This window comes from Drosophila takahashii, chromosome 2R (assembly GCF_030179915.1).
Source record: "Drosophila takahashii strain IR98-3 E-12201 chromosome 2R, DtakHiC1v2, whole genome shotgun sequence".
In the NCBI taxonomy this organism is placed as follows: domain Eukaryota; kingdom Metazoa; phylum Arthropoda; class Insecta; order Diptera; family Drosophilidae; genus Drosophila; species Drosophila takahashii.
Window position 1 is genome coordinate 12,977,712 of NC_091679.1, and position 22,197 is coordinate 12,999,908.

Consider the following 22,197-nt stretch of genomic DNA (forward strand, 5'->3'; position numbering starts at 1 on the left):
CGGTGATCACACTATCTCAGCAGCACAAAACAAGAGCTTACAAACCCAGAACGCTCTAAAATCCGCCAATATGGAATTGAGAAAATGGTCTAGCAACGACACAATGATCCTGGACAACATTCCTCCATCAAACAGATGCAATCAAACTTCACGAAGCTGGGACAGCTCTGATACAGTCAAAACCTCAGGCATGCATTGGTTACCTAACCAAGACTGTTTCACCTACAAACTGCAAGCGAGCCTTCCCACAGGTTCAACGAAAAGAGAAATTCTTTCAATCATCGCCAGGCTCTTTGACCCCTTAGGACTAATCGCTCCTATTCTCATTTCAGCCAAATTAATTCTAAAAGAAGTCACAATGGCACATCTATATTCTGAAAACGAACACACGCACTTATTAGGATGGGACGACGCAGTGCCCGCTTCCATCGCTACCAAATGGAAAAGGTTTCGTGTCAATCTGGAGGACATCAGCAAAATCCGAATACCTCGCAGCCTACGGTATACGCCAGATTTTAGTCAGGATATCCAGTTACACGCTTTCTGCGACTGGTCCACTCACGCATACGCAGCTGCGGTTTACATACGCATACCCCAACCGGATTCATCATTTTGCACCACTCTCCTCACTGCAAAATCCAAAGTTTCTCCAACGAAACCGCTCACTATCCCGAGGACCGAATTATGTGGCGCTGTACTGGCAACTAAACTAATCAAGTGGGTAATAGCGACCAATCGTTGGAAAAACGCTAAAATCACAGTGACATACTGGACGGACGCCACAATCGTTCTCCACTGGATCAAAGGAGATGTCACCAGATGGAAGACGTTCGTCGCCAATCGTGTTGCCTACATTTTGGACCACAGCGATCCACACCAATGGAGACATGTTCCCACAACGGATAATCCAGCAGACAGCGCTACGAGAGGACTCTCCCCATCAGAAATCTCCACCTTCGACCTCTGGTGGCGCGGACCATCATGGTTAAGTCAACTCCCCAGTGAGTGGCCTGACACAGAAGTACCAAATACAAAGTTTGATGAGCAGTCCCTAGAAGCAAAATCCATACGAGTCCATTCGCACCCGACCCAGGTAGACTGTAATATCATTGATCGTTTTTCGACGTACACCAAACTCGTCCGAGTCATCGCATACATACTGCGCTTTTGTCACAACGCTCAATCGAAGAAAACCAGATATTACAATCAGCTGTCGACGGTGGAACTTGATAACGCACTTCGCTGCGTTGTAAAAATCGTACAAGCCGAAACCTTTCAATTCGACATCCACGGGATCCTCACAAAAAATCATTTGCCCTCCAAAAGCATCTTAAGAAATCTTACTCCCTTTCTTGACGACGGCATCTTGCGCGTTCGCGGTCGTCTCAAGCATTCTAGTCTTCCTTTTGATCGCAAGCATCCAATCATCTTACCGCAGCTTCATTTCTTTACAGAATTGGTAATTCAGAACTCACATCAGGCTACCCTGCATGGTGGCGCTAGTCTCACTCTGGCCCACACAATGTACAAATTCTGGATTCCAAATGGAAGAAAGGCCGTCCGGACCATACTACGGAAATGCATTACGTGCTTTCGCGTGTCACCTCACATAGGAAGTCAATTAATGGGTGACCTGCCGATACACAGGGTCAACCCACCGAACCGCCCATTCATTGCGACCGGCGTTGATTATACCGGGGCAATCGAAATCAAAGGGATACATCGCGATTTTCGTCTGCCTGGCTACGAAGGCGGTCCACCTGGAAGCAGTTACCGGACTCTCATCGGAACACTTCCTACTCGCATTTTATCGTTTTACTGGTCGCCGAGGACCAGTCCAACACATGTATAGCGACAACGGAACAAATTTCGTTGGCGCCAATAAGTTATTAACAAACGCACAACAAGCTGATCGCGACCAAGCTACCTGCCCGACATGGCATTTCACTCCACCATACTTCCCCAATTTCGGAGGCCTTTGGGAGGCCAGTGTCAAGTCCGTCAAGCATCACCTAAAGAGGATCGTCGGCAATCACAAGCAAACTTATGAGGAACTCGCAACGGTGCTCATCAGGATTGAAGCTTGCCTAAACTCTCGCCCACTGTGCCCGCTTACCTCCGATCCAGACGACTTAGAAGCTCTTACACCGGCACATTTTCTCATCGGCGACACACTGCTCGCACCTGCCCATTGTCGCCCACAAAACGCGTCGTTCCGTGAACAATTTCTATCTCATCAAAATTTGATCCGTCAGTTTTGGACACAATGGAGCCGAGATTGGCTGTCCCATCTTCAAACTTGCCCAAAATGGTGTCAGGAAAAGGACAATTTAGAGATCAACGAATTAGTACTTATCAAAGACGATCAACTGCCTCCATCACAATGGACGCTCGGTAGAATCACCAGTCTACATCCTGGAGAGGATTCCCTCGTTCGAGTCGTAACGGTAAAAACCAAATCAGGCAATCAGACGCGCTCCATCTCCAAATTATGTCGCCTCCCAATCTCATGCTAACACAAACCACTTGTTCTCTCTTGGTAGTCAATTGCATCCGTATGTAATTTTTCTTTCTCTTAGCACCTACGAATCCAAAGGAACTCTAGATCCAGAAGCCTGAACCAAAAGTATCATGCGGATTTCGCATTGGCGGGCGGCATGTTCAGTCCCACGGTACATAGTTTATCCACACAGCTGATAGCCCTGCCAACTGACCACGAAGGTCAAGACATCTGGCAACTCTACAGTACGAGAAGGAGGAGAGAGAGGAGGAACACGAGCTTCAGCGACCAGACCAACAGCATTCTTGTCTTTTCCATTGCGAAATATTAAATACTAAATATTAAAGTAAAATCATGAACCAAAGTGAAGTGTAACCGTTATAACCTAATGAATTAAAGATTGAATTGTTATATTTGAACTTCAGTCATTTTAACTAATCCCAAGAGCCCCTCTTACTATGACAGCCGTGTATATTAACTTCGGCACGGCGTCACAATCGAACAATTAGTTTTCGTGAAATACTTGATACTTTTGATGATACTACCTAAATAAGTTCTGACAAACTTTTTAACTAACGTAAAAACAGTAGTTGTTCTTTCTGGCCGACGCTGCCGGATGTATTAGGCCAAGCCAGGTACTCTTGTGTGGCTCGAGTCCAGAAAGAACGGTATGACGACGACGATATGATGACGTACTCACAGCTAAGAGCTAGTACTCAACCCAACAAAAAGTCGTCCTAAACAAAAAAAATTCATATGACTTTTTGTTGGGTTGAGTACTAGCCCTAAAGCGGGTTTTATTATTATTATTAGATTTATATAGTGTGTTATTTCCGATCTGGAGATGTGCGGTTACATCAGTCGTTTGTTGATCCAGGACTGAATGGGGGGATGGGGACTGACGGAAATCATACGACGCTGCCGGATGTACTAGGCCAAGCTAGGTACTCTGGTGAGGCTCGAGTCCGTATGGTAGCCACAGCTACTTGGGCGGGTGGACGATTTTAGTTTCTCTGGCCGACGCTGCGGGATGTACTAGGCCAATCTAGGTACTCTTGTGAGGCTCGAGTCCGTATGGTAGCCACAACTACTTGGGCGGGTGGACAATTTTAGTTTCTCTGGCCAACGCTGCCGGATGTACTAGGCCAAGCTAGGTACTCTTGTGAGGCTCGAGTCCAGAGAAAAAGGGAAACTGTTGTGGACCCCGAATGTATCGGTCAGACAGCAGCAGGTTCTTGTAGGTGAAGGCCGTTCCACGAGCGAACCGCAGCCAAAGGGCTCCTTAGAAGAAAGAACAAGGGCTTGTTAGCTGAATGAAAGAACGTGCGCAGAAGTTCAACTTGCACTTTTTGAATTTATTTTTGGGCTTAAATATTGGGCAGTTTCTTGACCCCTGAAATAATTTTTATAGTGTGTTTGATTAATTTGTGTACAACATATATCCGTGCGATAATATTCTATTCAAAAATAATTAGATATATTTATAATATATATATATATATATTATATTATAATTAAATTATATAAAACCTTTCTCGTGTGTACATACAACTCGCGAAAAGAAGTGTGATTTTAGGCGCTAATGTATACTATATTTTCGTTACATATGTCAAGTAAAGTAAAAAGTGACAATTACGGGGGCCAGGACGGGGGCTCTTTAAGACTAGAACGGATGATGGCTGCTCTGATAAAGCAAAATCATGAATTGAAAGAGACAGTCACTGGGATGAAGCTCAGATGAAGCTCTAATATTTTAAATCAAAGTTTTTACGTTTTAATGAGTTCCTATAAAATGAATATATTGTTTAAATGAGTTCCTATAAAAAAAATTTAGAACTGCGCCGCAGTTTCTCTCGTTCAGTAAACAAGTAGTTTTAGCTGAATAAGTGTTGTTGTGTCGCCCAACAAAATTCAACAAACAAATTTAAAGAAAGGTTAAAATATATAATCCTCCTTGGACCGCGATTTCTTCTGATTATCATAATAAAACAAGAGGCTCATTCCACGTGAAACGTGACAGGCCAATTTGGGTCAAATCTCAGAATCAATCGAAACTTTTTTTTTCGATAAAGGATTGAAATATAAGGATCGGTTTTTATTTTTTTTTTTTTAGCTCTTACCGTTTATTTTAAAAAAATAATTTTCTAATTAAGCTCCGATTTTTCAGTTATGCATCACTTGAGACTCGTTTGAGTTATTTCAATATTTGGTATGCAACTTTGTGGGATATGTTCATGTCTTTCAGAAAAATAATTTAAAAAATTTTTAATTTTAAAATTAAGTATTTTTTAAGAGAATTTAAATTTAAAATAATTCTGTACGCCGGAATACACGCGGTTTCCGAATAAAAAAATTATCCTCATATTGCTTCATCAATTCTTCACGAAGTGGTAAAATAAAATTTTTGTATTTGCAAGACCTACTAGTAAAGACAACGATTTTAGTTTAGCAACTTTGCATCATGCAACAACAGCGCAACGTGTAAGAAAGGGAAAGCACTATTGCTGCTCTCCCGTGTTCGTATTGCTGTTCTCTTCTTACACGTTGCGCTGTTGTTGCTTGATGCAAAGTTGCTAAACTAAAATCGTTGTCTTTACTAGTAGGTCTTGCAAATACAAAAATTTTATTTTACCACTTCATGAAGAATTGATGAAGCAATATGAGGATAATTTTTTTATTCGGAAACCGCGTGTATTCCGGCGTACAGAATTATTTTAAATTTAAATTCTCTTAAAAAATACTTAATTTTAAAATTAAAAATTTTTTAAATTATTTTTCTGAAAGACATGAACATATCCCACTAAGTTGCATACCAAATATTGAAATAACTCAAACGAGTCTCAAATGATGCATAACTGAAAAATCGGAGCTTAATTAGAAAATTATTTTTTTTAAATAAACGGTAAGAGTAAAAAAAAAAAAAATAAAAACCGATCCTTATATTTCAATCCTCTATCGAAAAAAAAGTTTCGATTGATTCTGAGATTTGACCCAAATTGGCCTGTCACGTTTCACGTGGAATGAGCCAAGAGAGAACGCTATAGTCGGGTTGGTGTCCCGACTATTTAATACCCGTCACTCAGCTAAAGCGAACGCTGTACTCGGGTTGGTGTCCCGACTAAAATCGTAACTCAGTGCGAGGGAGATAGATATATAAATTTTGATTGCGTATAACTTTTTAATGAATGGTCCGATTTGAAAAATGTCTTCTACATTTCGATAGGTATAAATATACACAACAAAATTGCATTTATACTTTTTGGAAATCTTTAAAGATGTGGGCGCAGGACCCATTTTAAAATCGTAAGTGGGCGATTGTGGGCGCTAGAGGGGGCGTGGCGTTCGGCTAAAATAAACTTGCGCTGCGTAGGAAGCCAAAGAATATGTGTGGGAAATCTCAACCTTCTAGCTTTTGTAGTTTCCGAGATCTCAGCGTTCATACAGACGGACAGACGGACAGACGGAGAGACGGACAGACGGACAGACGGACAGACGGACATGGCTAAATCGACTTGGCTAGTGACCCTGATCAAGAATATATATACTTTATGGGGTCGGAAACGCTTCCTTCTAGCTGTTACATACTTTTGCACGAAGACAATATACCCTTTTACTTTACGAGTAACGGGTATAAATACACATGTGGTCATCCATGGCTATGAGAGTTCTTAAAAAATCGCTGTCCATTGAGGATCATTTTTACGCGGTTGTATTTTACTCAGATGTTTGGAATTTTAAATTAGTTTTATTTTGACAAAAACGAAAAGGGTACATATATGATTTTTATAGCAAACGTTAGAAAAGCATACTTGTTTTATATAGCAAACCCGGGAACTTCGAAATTCAATTGCAAGAGAACCATGTCCGACCGCCAAGTTCTTTTTGCACGTAAATTCTTAAGAAATCGCGGTCCATCGAGGATAATTTTTTTGCGAATTTCGGGGGTGAGTCCGCTAATATATATATATATATATAAATATATATATTCTGGCGAACTCAGCAAACCCCGTCACCAATAGCACAACCACAAATACGCCAAATGAGGCATTCGCTAGGCGAAAATGGTGTTCCACCACCAGCTGTACCAAGCTCATGGACGGAACACGATGCAAGGACTGGGGAAGGAAATGACTACAACCGGAACAATCGAATAGTACGCCTAGGTAAATGGTGCCTTAAGATTGATGGATCAAGCAAGGAAATTACCGTAAAAAGTTTTTGTTCCGCGTAGAGATGTACGAAATCTCACGCGAACAAGTATTCCGAGAATTCCATTGCCTACTGACAGGCGCTGCTGCAAAGTGGTATTGGCAACTAATTGAGGATAAGATGCATGAATACGACTTTGACTATTATGGACTGACCCAGGAAATGCGCAGAGCGGTCTCCACATGTGGCAGTGACCTCGTTACAATCAAGGAGTTGGTAGTGCATCGCCAGGGAGCCAACGAACCACTTGCGGACTACCTGGCAGCAATGCACAACAACATCTAGTGAAGATCTTGAAAGGGAGTTGCAATGCCATCATGGGACCTTTCCTTTTAATAAAACCTACAAAATCAATAGCAGAATTGAAAAAGGCAAGGAGCCGAGGCAGAAAGATTGTTAAAAGGTAATCAGCCACGGTAAAGGCATGTGGATGAAATTGGGGGATACATTGAATACGATGATGAACCAGATCTGGCACTGGCAAAACTGAAGACCAGAATACCAGGTGAGAAGCCAACGGCATACAAGCCACTCAAGCCTCCACTCCATTTACTTTCTTGCCTTAAATACCATAAAGAAGAGGACTATTATCTCAAACATCCGACTGTTGAGCCGAAATGCGGTCCCAATTTCCACGAAACCACCTGCAGAGCATGTGGTTTAAGAGATTCTGTAACCACATATGCTCCGGCGTGTTTACAAACGAGTCTGCCGGCGAACAACGTGGTAACCAGGCAGACGAAATCAACCCCGAAACAATAAACACACCTACTCCAAAACAAATCTCCCCAGATAAAAGCTTTCCTCGAAAAGAACGGGAGTACTACCAAATCAGGGAACGCACTCTTAAAGGCGCAGAAGAACTAGATAATGCTGCCCGAGACCACTAGAAAATACAAAGATTATACGGACGGCGAGCTGATGGTCATCGGCTTCAACAAAAGGTCATAGATACCGTAGTACATAAGCGTAATAACAACCGGCTTTTTGCCCAGACAAAAGTAGACAGAGAAGAAATAGCAGCCCTAGTAGCCCCATCGGAAAAGGGGGCCGAAGCCTTCTTACATAATCGAACTAAGAGGTTATCAAAAATGGTCGGGCAAAATGTTCGCACCACCAGCGGTTAAGAAAGTCAAGTCAAGTCAAAGGAACTATCATTCTACCGGTGGAATGGGAAGGCGAAGTTAAGGATCTCGAATTTCTGATCGTGCCTGGGTTAAACCAAAGATTCTACTTTGGTATTGACTTCTGGTTCGCTTTCGGCTTACCAGTCATAGGAAAGCGATGAAATGAGATAAATAATTCGGTTTTAGTATCCGAAATCGATCTGGATGAAGGAACTCCGAGGCCCGAGACCGCTTACACACCACACAGGCTTACGCCAATGCAACAAGAGGAGTTGCATGTTGCCTACAAGAGACGAGAACCTTTTGTTTTTGATGTGCCATTTCGACATTCACCTCTGAAACATCACGCATTAGGAACTGGTCTATTAACTTGGAAGAAAATACAATAAAAAATATGTTTTTTCCTTAGGGAAAACTAAAAAATATTTTTTTTTTTAAAAGTGTAAAAAAAACGACATTCTTAAAAAGTGGTCTGTAAGTTGGGACACTTTTAAAAGTCAATAAAACTCACACCAAAAGTACTCAGAAATTTTATTTTTTCAATTTTATTCAATTTTAGTTCGTTTTAACTAATTTCCCGTCCATTTTTTAAAACCTTAGACCAACTAATAATGAAAACCAAAAGACTCTTTGAACGATCACATTTGCAAGTACATCAAAGAAATGTACTGGGCAGAATGCGACCTTTGTCGGACTGAGGCCTACAAACCTACAAACATCTCCCCTATTCGTGTATTTGGATGATCTTTTGGTGTGTTCACTTACATTCAAAAAACACCTTGCAATGTTACGACAGGTTAGCACCGGTCTACAACAAGAAAAAAGTAAGATTTTAGGCTATGTTGTAGGTGGCGGGTGCATCAAAACGGACGATATAAAAATTCGGGCGATACAAGAATTTCCTAAGCCACAATCTGCAAAGCAGATGAGCGGGTTTTTGGGCATGACAGGACCGACACTTTATACAAAATTATGCAATAATTTCAGCACCTTTTCATGACTGTCTGAAGAAGGAACGTCTTAATAAATTTGAGATGCATGAAGAGGAAGTAAAGGCTTTTGAGGCTTTGAAAGAAGGCATGGTACACCGGACTTCAAAAAATCATTTATTATCCAGTGTGATGCTTCAAGGACAGGAGTAGGGGGAGTATTGTTTCAAGTAGGCGTCGCATGCAGTGAACACCCCATAGCATAAACGTCTGCCAAAGTGAACAAAGCACAGACCAACTTCAGCATTACTGAGCTTGAATTCTATGCATTCAAATTTAGCAAATTTTGTGCATATGTAGAAGGAATGTGCTTCACTGTAATTACCGATCATGATAGCTTAAAATGGCTAATGAGCCAAAAGGATATCCGGAAGATTAGCAAGATGGAGTTTAAAGTTACAGGCTTTTGACCTCACTATAGAGCATCGCAAGGGATCCCTCAATGTGGTTCCCGATGCACTATATAGATGAGGATGAGGTTGCAATTATAAACGAATGGGCTTCACATCAAGTGATGCCATAAAAGACGACAGAGCTTAGAAACTTTGGGTCTCTACAGATCTACAATCTAATTTGGTTTATAAGGCGCATCATGCTATCATACTGGCCGTCTATGACCAACGACGCACAGTGGCGCCTAGGGCCAAAAAACGTGCTATAAATCAAAATCTCGATTTTGTCCTAGAAGGTTGTAACCCAAACCATTCGACACATAATTCCCTCTTTTTAAATATGTAACCCCATAACCATCAGATTTTTTTTCAAAACATACGCCCCTTTAAAGTTGACAAATTTTTCGCTTAAAAAAAAACGCAATTTTTAGCCAATTTAGGCCACTTTTAGGTGGAATGTCTTAAAAACTATGTATCACAGGGTCCTGATGTTTGGTTTCCCTAATTGGTGTGTTAATGAAATAATGTGTTAAATCAGGTAAAAACAAATAACAGTTCGATATCCGCATCTCATGGTTATTCACTATTTTCTTAAGGTTCATTTTTTCACTATAATAAAATAATTTAAAAAGACGGGGTTCCAAATGCTGTATTTGGGTGCATCTCCGGTAAAATCAAGACCTTTTTTCAGGAAATCAGTAACTGTGTTGATATTTTTTAAGAAATATAAGTTTTTTTTTATTTTCTTAAATGTTTGGACTAAAAATTAGTTTGATTTCAACGATAAACAAGAGAGAACGCTATAGTCGGGTGCCCCGACTATCAGATACCCGCTACTCAGCTAAAGGGAGTGCCAAGGAGATGAAGATAAAAACTTTGATCCGCCGTAACTTTTTAACAAATGGTCCGATTTTAATTTTTGACGGTTTCTAAATCCCCCGTATTTTTCCGGACGTTTTGATAAAATTACCCAACTTACAAATGTTTCCAAAAAATATAACTTTATTTAAGACAACTCTAATGAATTTTACGATTTTTATACTTACTTCGGGTTTTATTTAAAAATATGCTTTTTATAAAACCTGTCGAAAAAATTAGCTAAAAAAAATCCGTCGGCAAACCATCTACCTGACTGTGCTAAAAATTACCTAGAACTTTAAAATACCAAATTTGTCAAAATTTCGTAGTTAGTTATCGAGATGTTCTGTTAACGAATTATTTATTCAAAGGTACTTAGTATTGTAGTTAAAAATTAAACTTATTTCTGGTAAAAATTCCATGGTAAAAAAAGTTGTAGTTATTGAGAAATTAGTAAGACAGGCCGCTTTGCAAAAAGTTGGCACCACTGTCGTGAAAAATGTCCTATTTTTGCCTGGTAAAACGCCGTCTGTGAAGAAGAAGAAGACATGTCAGTAAAAAAGTACACCATTTTTGTTTATTATTAATTTAAACTAATAACACAGGAACACAAAATTAAACTTTGTGAAATTTCCACGAACCATTTCAAGTATTCCATGATATTTGGTTGCTCCTGAGTAAAAGTCACATACAAAATTATTTTCCATCACCTACAGCTTCCGCGGTATAGCTAAGAATACAAAAAACCGATGTTTGCCGACATTTTGAATTACGTGGCCTATATAATTGGACTAACCTTTATTATTTTCGGTAGGACCTACTCTCAATACATCACGGCACTACTAAAAAATAGTCCCCATCGTGAACCATTGTCCATGTTCAAAGTTGAAACTCCCAAAATTTTCAAAATTTCTGTGATGAAAAAACAATTCAGAGAATTAAATCTTAAATGGAACTAATTTTAAATATTCACTGAATTTATTGTTTATTGTATTCTTTAATTTCGGTTTAAAGCGATTTCATGAGGATATATTTTATTGGACTTATTATACTAATAAAACCGTTTTTTTAATTCATTATTCCGTCGCTTGTGAACGGTTGTGTTTACCATTGTGCTCTGAGTTTTTGTTTTATATTGTGTTATTTCCGCAAGTATTTTGTGTTTATTTACTAACAAAGTTTAGCCTAACAATCGTGTTAGTGACTTTTATAGATCTCCCAGATTACGGGTACGTGGTTATAGTTATTTTAACATTTCCATTTGATTTATTTAATATCTTGGCTTTGTTAGTGTAATTTGCACTCCCTAAATTGGCTCTTATATTCTCTCTCTTACTCTTACTCTCTCTCTCTCTGCCGCTCTATTATAACTGTAATTTCACTCTCTCTGAACCTGCCGAATTCCTTGTAGACCTATTCTCATAGTCTCTCTCTCTCTCTTGCTTGCTTTACATCTAACTGTTCGTGCGTTGAGTTGTTTTGGTGCCCCACAAGCCACGCTCAGTCGATAGAAGACTTTTCTCTCGCGCTCTCTTTCGATTTAATTCGCGATCTCGCGCTCTTATACTTTTTGTGTTTTTGTGATTTTGTGGTTTTAGAATTTGATCCCAGTGCCAAATTTACTTGAGGTATTTTTGTATACTTTTATATACTTTTCATTTTATTCTCTTTATTCTCTAACATATTTTTCTTATAATGACTCTTATCTGTACTAAGAAAAATTGTAGGACTGCATCTAATGACCTTTTTGTTTACTGTTGGCTCTGCGAAGCAATGATGCATTCTAAATGTGCAGGATTTACTGGCAGAGTTAAAGACTTTATTGAAATGCGGATTGGTCTCATGTGGGTATGTGAGCCCTGCAAGGATTTGGCAGTTGAGATGAGCAGCTTTATGAGGCAGACTCGAGACGGCCTATGTAATCTTTCACGAGTTTTTAAACAGCTCAATGATGGATTTAATTCCGTATGTCAACAATTTAATAATACAAAATTATTAACCGAGTCGCCCAAACGCAAAAAAGCTAGCTCAACGACAGTAAAGGCGAGTGTTGAATCCACTTCAAATCCAAACTTGGTAGCTGCTGCAGTTTCTGGTGACACAGGGGTAAGTGAACCACCTGTGCCAATGGATACTGCTAGTTCAGGTGTAGTCTCTGTCCCTGTAGCCCCTGTACCTGAAAGTCAGGCTCCAGATCCGGCGGAATCAACCAATCCGGTGTCGACCATACCCATAGGTACAGTGGGCGCCGTTTCTGTCGCTCAGCCGAATGAGGTTCAGGCTGCTGCTGGGGGGCGTAAAAATCTCTCAGTTGTACCCAAACGTACAGTAGGTGCCGCTTCTGGCTCTCAGCTGAGTAAGGTTCAGACTGCTGCTGGGGGGCGTAAGAAACTCTCAGTTGTTCCACATAGGAAGCAACTATTTGTTTCAAGATTTACGCCTGATACCACATCTGAGGATGTTTTGGAATTCATTCGTGAAAAATTCCCATCCGAGGATATTGCGGTTGAAAAATTTCGATTTTCATACGCCCGTAGGATATCGTCTTTCAAAATTTTTGCTCCGCCTGATGTGTTTATAGAACTGATTTCTGAAAGCTTCTGGATTAATGATGATCTGGTTATAAAAGAATTTGTTCCTAATAAACCGAGAACAAATAATAGGCCTTCCACGGTGCCAAAAAACTGAAAAGTTTATTATTGGCTTACCAAAATGTTAGAGGACTTAACATGAAGCTACCCAAGCTTTATGCTGACTCCTCGGCATTTACGGACGATATCTTAGCTTTTACAGAAACTTGGCTGAAACCAGAGATAACAGACTCTGAAGTTCTTGCAAATAACTTTAATACCTACAGAACTGATCGCCTTTCCCGTAGGGGGGGCGGCGTTCTAATTGCTGTTACTTCTACCCTAAATTCTGAGAGAATTCACTCTCACGTCCCTAGTGACATTGAATTTGTTGGTGTGAAAGTTACCCTCCAATCCTTGTCTATCTTTATTACATGTTCCTATATTCCACCTGGCTCTGACCTTATAATTTATGAGCAACATCTAGCAGCTATTAAATCTATTCTATCCTTTCTTTCCAATAGACCCCTTTTGATTGTTTTGGGTGATTTTAATCTCCTGGATATTTCTTGGTCCCCTCCTACTGACTCACTTGTCGCTCTACCTTTATCCGCCCATGACTTTGTGGATGGCCTTTTAGAATTATCGTTACAGCAAGTTAGCTTTATACGAAATTCATTACATAGACAACTAGATCTTGTGTTTTCTTCAGAGCCGTCTGAAGTCACGGTATCTAGAATTGACGCTCTTGTGGTACCAGAAGACCGATACCATCCAACTATGGAATTGACAATTTGCCTACCCTACCTTGATACCCTCTCTCCTTTAGTCTCTCCAACTAAAATGAGAAGCTTTCGTAAATGTGACTTTAGTAAACTTAACTTAATGATTTCTCAATATAATTGGACAGCATTTTATAACTGTATGGACATCGAAAGTGCCACTGAACTGTTCTATAGCGTTCTAATTTAATTTTTAATTTTTATTGATATAATATCCTAGCGCTGCAAGCGTAAGCTTATTTTTATTGCGCTAGTCACTTTGACAAAATTGCTTATAACATTTTTATATAATACTTAAAAGCTAACAATTTTCAAAATCATTAAATTAGCGAACTACTAACATTTAATTCTTATATACTATATACTTTTTATTTTGATTATTTTATTTGTTTTTTTTTACGTTTTTATGATTTTTTACCTAAAATTACTTATTTCTACTTTTATTGTGAACTTTTAAAATTTAATTCTTATATACTATATACTTTTTATTTTTATTTTGATTATTTTATTTGTTTTTTTTTTTCTTTTTTACGTTTTTATGATTTTTTACCTAATATTACTTTTTTCTACTTTTATTGTGATTTTATAAATTCTTTAATTTTAATTGAGAATTGAGTTGCGCTCCTAATAGTTTTGAATGGATGGGGAAGATTGTTCCATAAACGGATGCTATTAATAAAAAACTGCCTCTTCGAACAAAGCGTTAAAGTACGAGGGCATAGGTAATTATTTGTTCTTTGGGATGTAGCAGGAAATAGCTTCCGATATAGGTATATCGGTTCTCCAATCTTCACAATCTTGTGAAAGTATACCAAAGTTCTAAAATCTATCCAGTCGGTCAAGTTAAGGTCAAGAATTTTATAAGTTAAATGTGATACATGGTCATATCGTCTTAAATTAAACACATAACGGACAATTGCGTTGAAGGCAACTACTAGTGTGCGCGTATCACGCACATCACAGTGACCAAAAATGTCTATGGCATAGAAGAGAGTGGGAACAAGAATGGCTTTAGAGATTCATAATCTTATTTGTTCTGGTACAAATGATTTTGATGCTGAAAGCTGACGCAACAAACCGTATGTGCGACCAGTTGCTTTAGCTATATGCTTGCTCCATGATAAGGTTTTGCTAAAGGTTATGCCAAGATTTACAACATGATCTTCATAGCTAATAGCTGTATTATTTATATATTATTTTGGGAGAACACTTGTGTCGATTACCCTTTTACTGATTACGATACACTTTGTTTTTTTTTTTTGGATTTATTCCCAAGCCGTTATTGTTAGCCCACTCCTCAATTATGGATAACATCTTGTTACTTACACTGGCACACACATTTATATCCTTGACAGGGTTACTAACATAAATTTGGACATCATCAGCGTATAGGTGTACTTCACATTCAGACAAGACACTCGGTAAATCATTCACATAAATAGAAAACAACAATGGCCCTAACACAGATCCTTGAGGTACTCCCCTTGTAAGTTGCCTAAAGGTGGAGATATTGATCCCAGAGACTACAGCTTGTACTCGATCTGTTAGGTAGGATTGAACAAGCTTGACAGCTGTGCTCGAAAAGTTAAAAATATTTTGGAGTTTTGCACACAGTATGTTGTGATTCACCGAATCAAAGGCTTTGCTGTGATCAAGAAGAGTCAAAAATGTAACACAATTTTTGTCAAGCTGCTGCCTGACATCTTCCACAATATCAGTAATGGCACTAATACAGCTTCTTTTCCTTCGGAAACCAGACTGTTTGTCGTGTAACAGTGAATTGTCGTGCAAAAAAGTTTGTATTTGGGAGGACATAAGGTTTTCAAGAACTTTTGACAGGAAGGGAAGTATTGATATGGGTCTGAAGTCGTTATTTGGTTTCGGAATTGGAAGAATCTTAGCTTTTTTCCATACTGTAGGGAACGAACACGTAGTTATTGCCGTATTAAAAATATGGGTGACGTGGGACAACAGCATGGGTAGTAACAATTTAATAAATTTAGGGCTTATGTTATCGAGGCCTTCAGCATTGGATTTTACCTTAAGAATACTAGCAAGGACATCACTCGAATTGACACACATGAAGCTAAAACTATTATCACAGATAGGTATAGTATTCAGGTACGTATTGCATGTCGCTTCAGGTACATCAATTTCAGAAAATTTTTGGTTAAGTTTTTCGACATCAGCGTTTGGTTCAGTCTTCTGTGTGCATTTTCCTATTCCTAACTTGTTAATTTCGGCCCAGCAGAGCTTAGCAGAAGAACAATTTTCAAATTTGGATTTATAAAATCTGCATTTAGCAGAATGAATCTTTTTGTTAACAATTGCTCGAGCCTCATTGTAATTGTTTCTAAAGTCCTCAGTTTTGTAGCGCTTCCATTTGCGGTAGGCAACATCTCGCTGATAGATTAGATTTTTAATTTCGTTATTGAACCAAGGATTTTGCATCGGCTTAATCACTTTAGTTCTTAACGGCACACATTTGTTAAACAGGAACTGGACATTACTATTTAAAACATGCAATTGACAATCAACATTGGAAGTTTGGTAAATGGATGACCAGTCACAAGTTGTAAATTCAAGCTGAAGTCCTGTTAGGTTAATGTTCTTATAGTCTCTGTAATTGAAAGAAGTCGTTTGATAGTCGAAGGTCAAGTCATAGGTCAAGAATATTAAATCATGTCTGGAAAAAGCTGGTAGAGAAACCTGGTCATAAAGTAAAATTTTAGTACGGTCATTAACAAGAAATAAGTCAAGAAGTGTATCACAGGTATTTGAGAAATGTGTAGGCAATGTTTCATTGGCGCTATACAGCCCAAGGGATTCAAACCCATTCAAAAGATGGCTCTCTTTCAGCAGATTGCTATTAAAATCGCCTGATAGTATGACGTCCGAGTACAACTGCGAAATATCTGCGATAACGCTGAGTATTGGCTCATAGTCGATGGTACGGTTGGGTCTGTATATGCAGCCGAGAAGAAGTTTCCCATATACTCTATTTGTAATTTCTAAAAAAATGTATTCAATCGGATATTCACTTGGTTGTTTACATTTAACACTACATTTTTATTTCGAATTGACATATATACATATACATATACATATACATACATACATATACACCACCGGCCCGTCCAATACGATCAGAACGATAAACCACATAACCATCACAAACAATTGACAAATCACATAAATCAGGCAAAAACCACGTCTCGGACACACATATCACATCTACATTTGACTGGGAAAAAATGAATCTGAACTCATCTATTTTATTAAGTAAGCTTTGTGCATTTAGGTGAACGACTTTAAGACCCTTTCGGTAATTACTAATAGTTTTTATCAGGGCACCAGTTATGGAACTACCTGTCTCATCCTGCATTGAAAAAATAAAATGTTATTGGAGGCGCAAACTCAATATTTAAAGGAATGACATTAAAATAAAAGTAGATTTTCAGATAAGAAACTAATACTAAACCTATCTTAATTAAGAGTGCTGTGTTTGCTAATTTAAGAGCGAAAACTATTTGAAACACCTGTAGCGCCATCAGGTCCAGCTGAAGAGGCAGTGGGAGAGGCGGTTGAAGAGAGGGGGAGATCTGAAGACTTTTTTTGGGGTGTAAGAGACAAAAGCTCCTCGATGCGCTCGATGCAGTGAACGCCCTCTCTTTCATTGCAGCGGACGTGTACAAGGCCGCGCCGAGTAAACACTGCTGAGAGAACTTTTTGTTTTTTCATCCGCATGGCTTCTTTGAAAATTCGGTAGTTCTCTTTTAAAAGTTGCTCATTAACATAAATTACAGCATCAGAGTTGAAACCCAATAAATGCAAGCTTAGTTGTTTTTTATGCTCGCGGCGGTATAACCCAATTTTGCGTAGAAGGGTGAATTTTTCATGAACGTTTTCAAATTTCATAATGATCACGGGATCGACATGCGTTTGTTGTGATTTTCGGGCTCGAAAAATTTCTCGTACCCTTGGTGGAGGAGCCAGTTGCAGGTTATAGCATAGCTGGTTGTAGAGAGCTCGTACATTTTATCCCTCCTCAAAGGGAACACCGTGGATTCGCAGTTCACACGCACTGTTTGCAAGTTTTGGGCTGCCTGTTTTGCCTCTAGACCTCCCACTCGCGCACCCAGTTCTCGCCAGCCCGCTACCTCCCGGTCCAACCGCTCAACCCGCTCACTCAGCCGATCTCCCTGAGTTCGAAGATCGACCACGTCGCGTTCCAAATTAGTGACTCGAGCAAACATCTGTTTAACCTCACCAGAGATCAGCTCCAGGCGATCCATGAGGCTGCTGAGGATGCGCTGTTCTGCATCCCGGACATGGTTCGCGCTTTGGTCAATCTGCTCTTGGAAGCGGACCTAAAGCAGCTCCAACAGTTGTGGTGAGTGAACGTCAGAAACTCGGTCGCTAGCTGTACCAGCGTTGTTCCTGGTGCGCTTCGTCGGCGGTGCAGTGGAAGTCAACGACATTTTGTAGCAGTGTATTTCTTCTGGTTTTTTTTGTGTGTGGTGGATAGGCCAAATTGTGCTTTCTGCTTTGTGTTCTGCCTTACAGAAGTTTGAGTGTGTCTTGTTATTGTTTTGTTTTTGAGTTTTTCTTTAGCAGGCTTCTATTTTCGTTTAGTTGTGTGATTGTTACTAAATTTTAACTTTTGCTTTTAGTGTTTTTAATGTGTTTTACCAAAACGTAAAATGCCAATTTTAGCTTGTATTTGCTTTATATTTGTTTTGATTAGTATTTTGTTCGACGATACTGCGGATATATCCAAGAAATTTGCGATTTTTGCGGAGCGGTAGAAAAACACGACTTGACAGTGTAATGATCGGTTTTCACTTTTTTTAATGAATGCGTTCCTGATAGGCTTCCTCCAAAGCCAAACAGGCCCCCTTGGTTTACAAATGCGCTTCAACGACTTAAAAATCTTAAATCAAACACTTATAAAAAGTATAAAAAATCGGGTAGGCCATCCGATTTTTCGAAATATGTGGTGGCTCGATCCGATTTTAACGTTCTTAACAGTCATTGCTATTCTATGTATTTAGATCGCTGTAAATTTGAATTTTTAAATGACCCGAAGCAGTTTTATAACTTTGTCAACGCAAAGCGTAAGTCATCAGCTTTGCCTTCATCGGTTCGATTTAACTCAATGGAGGCATCGACTGACTCTGAAATTGCTGATTTATTCTCTGACTTTTTCCAAACTACTTATAGCTCTTCTTCATGGTCAGAATCAAATTACCGTAATCCCTTAAATAGGGCAAATTGTATTTTTTCCCCTATAATTACCGAAAGTTCTCTCCTAAGAGATTTAACATCAACAACGCCAACTTATTCTCCCGGTCCTGATGGACTTCCTGGGTGTGTGCTTAAGTTTTGTGCATCAACCATCTGCAAACCTATTCTTAAACTTTTTCAATTGTCTATTTCATCATCAGTTTTTCCAACTATCTTGAAGGATTCTTTTATTATTCCACTTCACAAAAAGGGTGCGAAGGCGGATGCCCAGAATTATAGAGGTATTTCTAAATTTTCGGCTATTCCAAAAGCCTTTGAACGTATTATCACTTCTCATTTGCAACATTTATGTTCCTCGCTAATATCACCGTGTCAGCACGGTTTTGTTAAGCGAAGATCGACTACCACCAACCTTGAATTGTCATCAATTGTAATAAATGGATTTAACAATAAAATGCAGACTGACGTTGTATATACAGATTTCAGTAAAGCCTTTGACTCTGTTAACCACTCTCTTCTTTTATTCAAATTAGATTTGCTTGGGTTTCCATGTAATCTTTTAACTTGGATTTCAAGCTATTTGAATGGGAGGACTCAGAGGGTTATATTTAAGAACGCTGTTTCAAAAACGATCCATGTGACATCTGGAGTACCTCAGGGTAGTCATTTGGGCCCTTTGCTGTTTACTTTGTTTATTAACGACCTTCCCTCTATTGTAACACATTCTCGTGTACTAATGTATGCTGATGATGTTAAGCTTTGTTTGACATATAATAATATAGAGTCTGGTTTTGGCTTACAATCAGACATTGATCATTTTCAAGTATGGTGTGAGTATAACCTCTTAAATTTGAACTGCCTAAAATGCAACGTAATGACCTTTTATAGGGTTACTCCTACCTTTATAAGTTATTCGCTTCAGAATTTGCCACTTGACCGTATATATTCAGTTAATGATTTAGGCGTTCTTCTGGACCCGAAGCTAAAATTTGACTGCCACATAATGTCGACAGTCAATAAAGCTATGAGTGTTCTTGGGTTTATAAAGCGTTGGTCAAAAGAATTTGATGACCCTTATATAACCAAATTATTATTTACCTCCCTTGTCCGTCCTATATTGGAATATTGTTCTTCGGTTTGGAGCCCACAATACCAAGTCCACATTGACCGTATAGAGTCGGTACAAAAAAAATTTCTCCTTTTTGCCCTTCGTAGTTTGAACTGGGATCAAAACGTAAGGCTACCTTCCTACCAGAGTAGATTATTATTGCTTAATTTACCGACACTTGCTAATCGTAGAATAATGCTTGGTACCATTTTTATGCATAATCTTATAAGAGGTGATATTGATTCTGTAGAACTTGTTAGCCGCCTAACTTTTAATGTTCCCGTTAGACTAACACGTAATTATCATCCTCTTAATTTACCTCGATGTACATCAAATTTTGGTCTGCACGAGCCCTTTCGCATACTATGTAATAACTATAACGTTCTTTATCATTTAATTTGCACATCAACTTCTATCCCGGTATTAAAAACTAACATTTTAACTAATTTGCTTCACTCCTAACTGCATGTTTTTTTTTTATTATTTGTCCCGTCTTTATTGGTTTTATGTATTCTTCCTCGCGAACTCGCATTTTTGCACAAATTTAAAAAAGGGCCCCGCGCGTAACAAGCACGTGCTTGGTGTCGTTGGGCCACTTGTTTGTACTTCTCGTAGTGCATCAACGTCCATCATATATTATCTACTCCTAAATTTTGTCAAATTTTAAATAAGTCAAGGCATCCTACAGAATGGGAGTAAACATATACATTTCTCTATGTATTCTTAGTTCTAGACGTTGCCATGACTTATTCAAAATTTGACAACATTTAGGAGTAGATAATGAAATCAAAAAATCGGTTTTATTAGTATAAAAAATCCTATAAAATGTCCTTATGAAAACGCTTTAAACCGAAATTAAAGCATACAATGAACAATAGATACAATGAATAGTTAAAATTAGTTCCATTCAAGATTTAATCCTCAGAATTGTTTTTCCATCAGAAAAATCTCCACAATTTTGGGATTTTCAACTTTGGCGTCGAACTCCAAAGACATGGGTAATGGTTCACAATGGGGACTATTTTTTAGGAATGCCGTGATGTAGTGAGAGTAGATTTCAGCGAAAATATTTAAGGTAAGTCAAATTATATCGGCGACATAATTCGAACTATCGGCAAACATCGGATTTTTGTATTCTTAGCTATACCGCGGAACCTGTACGTGATGGGACATAAGTTTGGGACTTTTACTCAGGAGCATCCAATTATCATGGAAAACTAGAAATGTGTCGTGGAAATTTTTGGCTGTGTACCTGTGTAAGCGTTGCTCATTTTCAGGGGTAAACATAGGTCACCAGCGCAAGACACCATATTCTTCCGATTCATTCGCGATAATATCGACATTGCCAAAGGATTTACTCTGGGCGTCCGCATTCTTGTGACCACTGCTTGAAAGGATCTGGCCAATGAGTTAAATCCCCATGGACTATAACGTAAAACTGCTTGTAAGGATCTCCTTTGCGTCCTAGCCTCTCGCAGTTTATGCCTTCGCAAGTACTCTAGAGCAAATGGCATTTTGGTTCACTTTTAAAATTCTTGCCAACTTACAAATATAATTAAACCAACGCAACCGCGGCAAACCGCTGTTCAGGGCTGCAATATGAAGCCTGGCGTGTAATTAAAATTTTTAATTTTTTTCTTTTATTGTGTACAATATGCGCTTTAAACATATATTATTTTTGTAATTTTGCAATAAAAACATAAATTAAGTTTAAAACTTATTGGAAAATAGTCAAATAAAATTCGATAATTATTGAATATTCGATATTTAGTGTATGCATCCAGCCCTGGTCGTTTTTTGGTAAATTTTCCGAAAAAAGGAAATTTCCCGAATTTCTGTGACACCAACGGTTTTGGTCGGTTGGTTTCTAAACCAACCGTCCCCAAATCCATCGACAGTTTCTGTGACATTTTTGACATTACATTATTTACAATTTTTTTTTTTTATTTTTAAAAATTAAAGCATTGAAAAGTAAATAAAACAAAACAAAAACTTTTTAACAAAACATTTTTTTTGTCGGAAAAAAATTTGTTTGTTAATAAATTTTGACTTTGCCGATTTGTAAGTACGCCTCTGCCACGCCCAATTATCTATCAAATGCCGTTTACATCACTCAATTATCTCTACTGGTTCAAAAGTTATGATTTATTACAAAAAAAAAGTCAAAAGGCGCCACTGTGCGACAAAAGTAGTAATTGAATGTGAAATCTGCAAAACCACCAACAAGACAACAAGACCTTTAATGGGTAACCAACAAGTTACGGAAAGAACAGTGGAAAAGTTCTACATTGCCTTAATGGGTCCGTATCCCCGAACCAAAACTGGAAACACAGTAATATTCGTATGCCTGGATCATTTTTCGAAATCGGTATGGCTACAACCAATGCAACAAGCCGTTTCGGGTGAAGTCATCAA

The 22,197-nt window shown here is 38.6% G+C and overlaps 1 protein-coding gene across 1 annotated transcript; it reads left to right on the forward strand.

Moving 5' to 3' along the window:
* The first annotated feature begins 358 nt into the window (after positions 1–358).
* On the forward strand, positions 359–1,852 carry LOC123002508 (uncharacterized). Its single transcript, XM_070211998.1, has one exon. The coding sequence runs from the start codon at positions 359–361 to the stop codon at positions 1,850–1,852; it is 1,494 nt and encodes a 497-aa protein (XP_070068099.1).
* The last annotated feature ends 20,345 nt before the right edge of the window (positions 1,853–22,197 follow it).